Source organism: Sinocyclocheilus grahami, unplaced genomic scaffold (genome assembly GCF_001515645.1).
Source record: "Sinocyclocheilus grahami isolate Dianchi unplaced genomic scaffold, SAMN03320097.WGS_v1.1 scaffold181.1, whole genome shotgun sequence".
Classification (NCBI taxonomy): domain Eukaryota; kingdom Metazoa; phylum Chordata; class Actinopteri; order Cypriniformes; family Cyprinidae; genus Sinocyclocheilus; species Sinocyclocheilus grahami.
This window is the reverse complement of record NW_015505360.1, coordinates 587,392-595,952: the sequence shown is the minus strand read 5'-3', so window position 1 is coordinate 595,952 and position 8,561 is coordinate 587,392. Positions and strand designations below refer to the sequence as shown.

The window sequence follows — 8,561 nt, the reverse complement described above, 5'->3', positions numbered from 1 at the left end:
ACAGTAAGCCTCTGTTGGACAATAAATGAATTGCAACAAATAAATAATTTTATTAAAGACAAATGACCTATGAATATCATTATATTAATGTGCATCACTAACATAGTGTGACAGTGATTGTTACTGTCCTGTATACTCTACCTATAACTCTTTTCTCATTTGTTATGGCTGTGAAGATTGCAGTGGTGGTGAAGGTCAGAATGACTCTTTCTCTTCCTCTCGTCTTTCTGCTCATGATTTTTGGTGAGTCACAGTTGTTATAGCATCTCTTTAAAATGCTTTCTGCAATATTAAACATTAAATATCCCTTATACTCAAGCAGCCCCTCTTCAGCAGAATCAGAAATGCTCTCAGCCTAGTAATCCGTTTTTAGAGTTCTGCAACATCGTGAAAATTTGTGCTTTTTTGCAAAACCTTTACTCATCTGCAGGTATTGTAAACACTTCTCACTTCGCAAAACTGAATGTTATTGCTTGGCTACAACTGAGCAAATGCAAGCTTTACACTGATCTTCTATGTTTTGTGTTTCAGGAGTTTTTGCACAATCCTGGAATGTGATTTATGAAACTGATTCAATATGTGCTCCTAAAGGATCTTACTGATTTTTTGTTTTTATGGAAAAAAAAAATTTTTTTTTTTTTTTTTTTTTTTTTTTAGGTATTTTTAGGTCTGAGCAGTGAAAATAAAAAAAGGAACTATTTTAAAGTGACATTCTTTATCTACAAATGTTATTTTTTTATGTTTAAGACAATTTTTACAGTTTTATCAACTTTTATATATGCATTTGTCCTCATATATTTATCAACAGGACTAAGAAAAGAAATATTGACTCTAAGGACACTGAGCAAAAAAAGGTGGGTAATATTCTACAAAAAAAACTTATAATGTCTTGGTAGTAAATTGCCTGTATTTTCTGTTAAATAAACAAACAAACAAACAAACATTTCCTTTAACCTCAATACACAAACCCACGCAATGCATAATTCAAAATATGAGTAAATCACCTGAAAAAAATAATGAAATTACATGAATTTATATGAGTTTCTGTAGATAGCATGTTAATTATCATACACCTTTAAACATTACAAATGTGCAAAGCTGAATGTTCATGGATGGCAGTAAAATCACAAAAGAATGTCCAGTTTATGCCACAATGATTCTGTTGCAGACGTCTGCAGGAAAGGCCTCTGAATCCGGAGATGCTGAAAATGCTTCTGTCCAAGATGGCAGAGATACAGACACAAAGAAACCTGAAGAGGAGGAGATTGAGTACGCCAGCATTACAATTCACCATCCTGCTTCTGAAGCCAAGTGAGAAAACATGAGTTATTCTGTCTTAACAGAAGTCAGTTTATTTGCAAAGTGCAACAGCGCCAGAAAGTATATAATAAACCGACAGATCACAGTATTGTTACATGCATTAAAGTCCAGTCCTTGCACAACACCTTTAAAAGTCTGCGTAGTTTCATCAAGATTCATACTCTGTGATGATCTCACTCTCATTTATGTATTTGTCATTTTTGCAGATCTGCTGCAAGCCAAGAGATGGATTTATCTGTGATTTACAGCAGCGTCAGATGATCTAGACTGATCTATGTAGATCCAGACAATCATAAGACTTTTTCTTGCTTTGGTATTCTTTGTTTCATTGAATCAGGTTTTTGAGTGTGCGTTGTTTAAGCATATGTGGCACCATCTTAGTTAAAACTCTGATGCCTTACATCTCTTGTAAACCAAAGCCAACTAAACAAGCAAACTCATAGTGTGGTCCATGTAGTGTGAGGCATCTGTGATCTCTCTCTCTCTCTCTCTCTCTCTCTCTCTCTCTCTCTCTCTCTTTCTGTATAATGTCATTTAAAGGTTTTGCCATTTTGCTTCTCATTCAAGATGCAGCTTAAATGTAATTTTGAAAAGTAAGATACACAAGCTTTTATTTATGTGTGTCTAAATCAACACCATGAGCACTGCAGGAACATGAAGACGTCAGACATGGTGATCATGGTGAGAGTCCTGACACCGGCTCTGTGGGCAAAACTCACCTTTTCAGAATGTATTGCCATATTTCATGTGCTAAAAAAAAGGTACAAACACTTCAGTGATTTCAGAGTCTTCCCTTGAATTTAATACTGGGTCGTGAATATCACATACTTCTCACACGTTTAGTAAATTGCTAAAACTATTTGTGAAAAATAAACCTACCATAATAATACTAAAACTAAAGAGTGTGACAACTAACCCCATTCTCCAGAAATATGTATCAATGTTTTTGGATTTGACTTGCTGATTGAAAGCGCTAAATTATTATATTTAAAGGCCATTTAAAGCAGGTAACTTTTTAAGTATATGACAATGTTTTTTACCTCATAATTTGAGATGCATTTGCATAGAAACAGGAAGTGTTATCAGTCTTAACATGCACCATTTGCACTTTATTGGGTGCTGGTGAAGAAAGCTGAGGTATGAGACTTTATACTCCATATTATTTGTGACAGCTTTTGTACCTTTTTTTTCTGAGAGTGCGAGGATGAACATAAGATCTTATTTTTGATATAATATGTTCAGTTCATCTCTAGAATATGCCTGAGATACCGACATCGGATCAACTTTTGGATGTATCCTTCACTGCTTATGATATCCCACAATTCTGTGCTTTTGCAGGAATGCTGCCAATGATGGTTGTTTTGTAAAAAATACCAAAACTTTTATCTATAGCTATACCTAGTAGTTAACGGTATGATGACTGGTACTGTGTTTTTATCATAAAATTATGTAAACTAATGCTGCAAAACAAATCACTTTTGATCTCAATGAGAATACGTACTGCAGTTCAAAAATATTTTGAAATTAAAATATTTGTATTAATCTATTAGTTTGCATTTACATTGCTTAATGTGCATCTGTTTTGACAAACTATATTTTTACCATTGCTGCGGTTATCATTTATGTCAATTATTGCCATTTCGAAAGTGAAATCTCACATTTGATATAAGAGATGAGAGATTTAGATTTGTATTCAAATTCTCGTTGCACTTTATTTTACAGTACGTGTACTTACAGTTTACTTACCTAAGAAAGTTCTGGAAATACAAGGTAACTACATGGGTTAGGGTTAGGGGTAGGTTCAGGGTTAGTACCTAGTTATTACATAGTTATTGTAATTACTATAATAAGTATATAGTATGTACATGAGGAACAGGACTGTAAAATAAAGTGCTACCCAAATTCTGAATGGATTAGTGACGTGCACATAGAGTGCTTCCTTTATAATCACTAAAAAGCTGTCACTCACTTCAGTTCATCCCGATCTCACAAAGTTCTGCTATAATCAATGAAGCTCTACACCGAACCTCTTATTTACATTGTGAAAGGATTCACGAGCATGCAGAACTCTTGTGTTTTGAGCGGTGAGTAAATTCTGACTAACTTGAATGCAGTGGCCAATCAGATGTGTTCAAGAAATCAACAGAAATGTCTGTGATTGGCTCGGTCTGGCACTGAATGCGTGAGAGTTGGCAGCCCTGGCTTCTGATTCCATGACAGATGAGCTAAAAATAAAATCCTGTCTGAAAGTTGCGTTTGGTGGTCAGATTGTAATGTGTGTCTTTGACCAACTCGTTACACTTTTGATTTAAATTCTACAGAGAAATTAACATCATAATAATGAATAATAAGATCTTTTGCATAAAAAGAGGAAGTGTTTTGCCCACTGCCAATTCTGTTTAACACGTCTGTTCTGTCTTCAAACTCACCATTTGCTCTTTGTGCACCGGAGAAGAAAGCTACTGCGAACAAGGTATGAGAGTTTATTTGATAAAGAGTTTGCAAAATGTAGAGATGTGAAAGAGAAGAAACTGATTTTAGCTTTTGGGCCTAAATATCTGTGTTTATGGGTGGGCTGTTCTAATAGTTGAGCTTTGAGTAGGTTAGACCATACAGGCAGGGCCGGATTTACGCATAGGCATTCTAGGCACGTGCCTATGCTTGCTCGTCCAGGGGGGCCCCAAACACAATGAAGAGATATATAATATTTTATATAATACTGCTGAGAGACGCACAGACGCAAATATTCACACGCACTTAATATCTCTCTCCCTCTCTCTTTTGCTCTCTCTCTCTAATAACTGCATTAGACTGCATTAATAACTGCGTTAGCCTGCATATCAATGGCTCAAGCCTCTGTTATTAGCTCTAAAACGACGTTTTTGAATTTGCAACAGAAGGTTTGTGATGAGGTGTGTAAAAATGAGCTAGTTCAACACACTTCAGGACAGAAACATGTCAAATGTCTTGAAACAAATCATCTGAACAACTGATGTGTGATTGTGACTCCAGGCCGATAAAATTATTAGAGAAATGATGCACTCCCGAAGTGGTTATGTGGCCATGTCGCCGCACCTATTAATGGAATGGTCTTTATCAGTTCTCAAACAAATTAAGAACTACATTCGATTTTTTATTGACTGAACGCAAGTGCTTATTGCGATAGAAAACACTGTAACGGTTTCCACTGATTAAGACATATTTTTGTTTGCTTGGGTGGTAATATTAGGCCTATTATATTAATAGGGAAGGGGGGCCCAAAAATTTGTTTTGCCTATGCCACGAAAAGAGGTAAATCCGGCCCTGCATTAGTAGAACCCCATATGACATCTTTACTGTTTGTTCCCACTGAGGACAAGCCTTTTTTAAACAACAGATAAATGTGACCCTGGAGCACAAAAGCAGTCTTAAGTCGCTGGGGTATATTTGTAGCAATAGCCAACAATACATTGTATGGGTCAAAATTATTGATTTTTCTTTTATGCCAAAAATCATTAGGATATTAAGTAAAGATCATGTTCCATGAAGATATTTTGTAAATTTCCTACTGTAAATATATCAAAACTTAATTTTTTATCAGTAATATGCATTGCTAAGAACTTCATTTGGACAACTTTAAAGATGATTTTCTCAGTATTTGGATTTTTTTGCACCCTCAGATTCCAGATTTTCAAATAGTTGTATCTCGGCCAAATATTGTCCTCCTAACAAACATACATCAATGGAAAGATTATTTATTCAGCTTTCAGATAATGTATAAATCTCAATTTAAAAAAAATGTACCCTTATGACTGGTTTTGTGTTCCAGGGTCACAAATTATGTGATAAAATATTGTTTCTTTAAAAACATCATGGCATCCAGAACGTAACTACGTAAAAAACACTAATCACATGATGTTCAGATCAAAAACATGTAAAACATCACCATGGGTGCATAAAAGAGGACGCTTCTTTATTAAGTTTGATGAATAAGTTCAGGAGACACCAAATTGTTTAATTTGCAAACTTGTAGGCATTGAATACTGTGATGAATATGAAGCTCGTAACATACGTGACCAAACAGTTTTAACACCTTCACGTCTCTCACAATTTTAACAGAGGTTTGGGTGTTAATGAGTCAGCAGGACAGTTTCTGAGAAGCAGAACTGTTACTTTGAACTAAACAAAGGGGATAACAAACCTTTTCAGCTTTCAAGCTTTATTTCTATTGATTTAACACCAGTAAGAATCAGAGTATAGGATTATGAATACTTTTGGGATTATTTGATGATATGTAGATGTGAATGTTAGTATAAACACTAAACTGTAATCTTCTGTATTAGGTCTTTGATGATTGGTGATGAAGGTCAGAACAATCCTTCCTTTTCCTCTAATCTTTCTGCTGATGGCCTCTGGTGAGTTATAACTATAATTGTGTGTATACATTATAATTATTATAATTTTTTACCATACATAAGCTATCTGAATGCTACAACAGAAATTGAACCCTAACCAATTAGAAAGACCTTTATCCACGCCCCTTACCTTTCAGCACACCCTAATCTTTCACCAACCCCACTGCTCCAGCCTGCAGTTATACCTACTTGGAAATCGCTTTAAATTCAGCACCTTTAAAAGGCTGATGTGTTCAGTTTGCACATTTCTGCTTTTCTGCAACACCCTTCTGCGGGACATTTGACACTTTTCACACTTTTCACACTGTGCATGTCATCCGTCTAGCAAAAGACTTTATTCAGCTAAATGTACAAATAAGTCAAGCTTTGCTGCTCTGTGTTCTGTGTTACAGGAGTTTTAGGAGAAGTCTGGAATGTGGATTATGAGACTAAATCAATATGTGCTCTTAAAGGATCCACAGTAAACATGTCATGCTCATACAGATACCCTGAGCAGCTTACATTGAAAGATACACTTTGGATAATGTGTGAGAAACAGAAGACAGAGATCAAAAGTTTAAAAGAATACCCCGAGTATAAAGACAGGGTTGAATACATTGAAGACAGAAAAAGCAAAACTGCCATCCTCAGACTGCACAACATCACTGAAAATGATGAGAGAGCGTATTGTTTCAGATTAGTAACTGAAACTGAAACAAAAAAATGGATTGGTAAAGAAGGAATTCATCTTAATGTTTCTGGTTCTATCCTTCTATCCTTTATTTCCATAATTTATTTGACAAAAAACAAAAACAATTCTTACAGTAGCTTTATGACTGTTTAGATCTCTACATCTCTACTTTTGCCAAATTATTATTATTTGTACAAAATATCAGACATTAGACGTGTTTTCTCCAGTTCTTCAGGTAAAGGCACCACAGCTGGTGCTGGAGAAACAAACAGTCGGTCTGATCTGTGAAACCACATGCAGTCTGACAGAAGCATTCATCTGGTACAAAAATGGAGAGGCTTTAAAGATCCACAGCAAAACACTCCAGCTTCAGTCAGAGCGCAGTGATTCTGGCCGTTACAGCTGCGCCGTCAGAGGACATGAACATTGCCCTCTCCTGCTGTCAGCATCACTGTCATGTGTGAGTAGATATTTAGTCACTCTCTGCCTGTCAGACCAATGGCTGAAAGGTTTGGCTGGTCAGCATGGCCTCTTCAGCCCTCTGCTGGTCGATGCTGTAACTACACCATCTGACTGCAAAGAGCATGACAGCCATTCAAAGTAAGCCATGTATTTTGACTTCTTTGTTGTTTTGAAAATAGAAGTATGCGGCTTTCTCCAGCTATTTGACTTAATAGTGTAATCAGAACATGTTGCTGAAGATAGATAAGATATGCTTACAATAACATTTAAGATCTAGTTCCAAACCTTTGTTTTGTGGCCAATACTGGCACCTTGAAATGATTTCTGATCAGTAATGACTCCAAATCGTCTGTACATTTTTAGATCCTCCACAGAATGTCGCAGTGTCCATAACTGGATCTGCTGAAATAGTGGAGGGAGATTCAGTGACTCTGAGCTGCAGCAGTGACTCAAACCCTCCTGCTCTGAACTTCAGCTGGTTTAAGGAGAATCAAAGCTCAGCTGTTGGATCTGGACAGAGTTTCAGCATCTCCAGCTTTAACTCCAGTCACAGTGGACGCTACTATTGTGAGGCTCAGAATCAACATGGATCTCAGAGATCAGAGTCTGTTTCAGTCTCTGTTAAAGGTATTCACTATAAACTCTCTTTCAGTTTTATCTGTTTCTAGTGTGAACAGATCTTCATGAACATCTTGTTTCAGGGGTTCAGAGAGCTGCTCTGCAAACAGTTACTGGGATTGTGGCGGGATGTGGAGGACTGATCTTCATCATCATCTTCATCATCATCATCATTGTGTTCATAAGTTGAGTTAAGATTGTCTGGACACTAAATGTAAGTCTTTTCAGTAAATTTAAAACATCTGCAAACTTAATCTCACATCTAGAGAAAATTGACTTTTTCTGGCCTTTTAGTATTTTTTATTTATTTGATGTATTTTAATAGTTTTCTCCTGTTTTCAGTAGGAAGAGGCGGAGAGAATGTGGAACTGAAGACGTGAATCAAAAGCAGGCAAACACACACCTCCATCTACAACTGCAATATTTGATGATATTGCTGCACTGAGCTATAAATAAAAGACAATCTTTCTCTATAGACGGCTGACTCGAGTGATGATACATACACAGCTCTGGATCCAGTGTCCAGAACATCTGACATTTACAGCACGATCAGAGTCAGTAAATGTCTCAAACACTTTTTACACTCACGTTCAGCAGATCCATATAAACACAGGCTGTTCTGTTCATCTGTCTCTCACAGTCTGGTGACTCCAGAGCTCCTGATGACACCTACACGGCTCTCCGGCTTCAGTCCAGATCTTCTGAATATGAGACTCTAGCAGTAACTTCAGCAGATCCACATTAAACTCTCCTCACAGTATTACTGCTCAGATGGAAATACTGATGCTCCTCAGAAACTCATAAATACCATATTTTGATGCTTGCTTCATTATCAATTTTCTTAAACCTTCTTGAAGTAACAGTGTATACTGTAATCGAGCTTATAGCAGGTTGCAGAATTGTTTTTTTCTTTCAGTCTTTCCTATATTGTACATTACACATTTTCTTTATATTTGTGCTGCACTCACAAATGCATTTTACCCTGTGTATTTCTGGTATTTAAAGTAACATCGCAATAATGTAGTTTAGTGTAATTAAAAAAAAACCATTTTTGGTTTCTAATGATGTTATTTTCAAGCAGCGTTGTCTTGTTAAGC

The 8,561-nt window shown here is 36.3% G+C and overlaps 1 protein-coding gene across 1 annotated transcript; it reads left to right on the top strand.

Annotated features, from left to right (window-relative positions):
• Positions 1-1,153: 1,153 nt before the first annotated feature.
• LOC107594319 (B-cell receptor CD22-like) lies at positions 1,154-7,654 on the top strand. Its single transcript, XM_016284331.1, is given in 7 exon segments — positions 1,154-1,311; positions 5,643-5,665; positions 6,107-6,454; positions 6,612-6,806; positions 6,809-6,844; positions 7,210-7,473; positions 7,548-7,654. Coding segments are annotated over 7 exon segments (1,131 nt in total).
• The last annotated feature ends 907 nt before the right edge of the window (positions 7,655-8,561 follow it).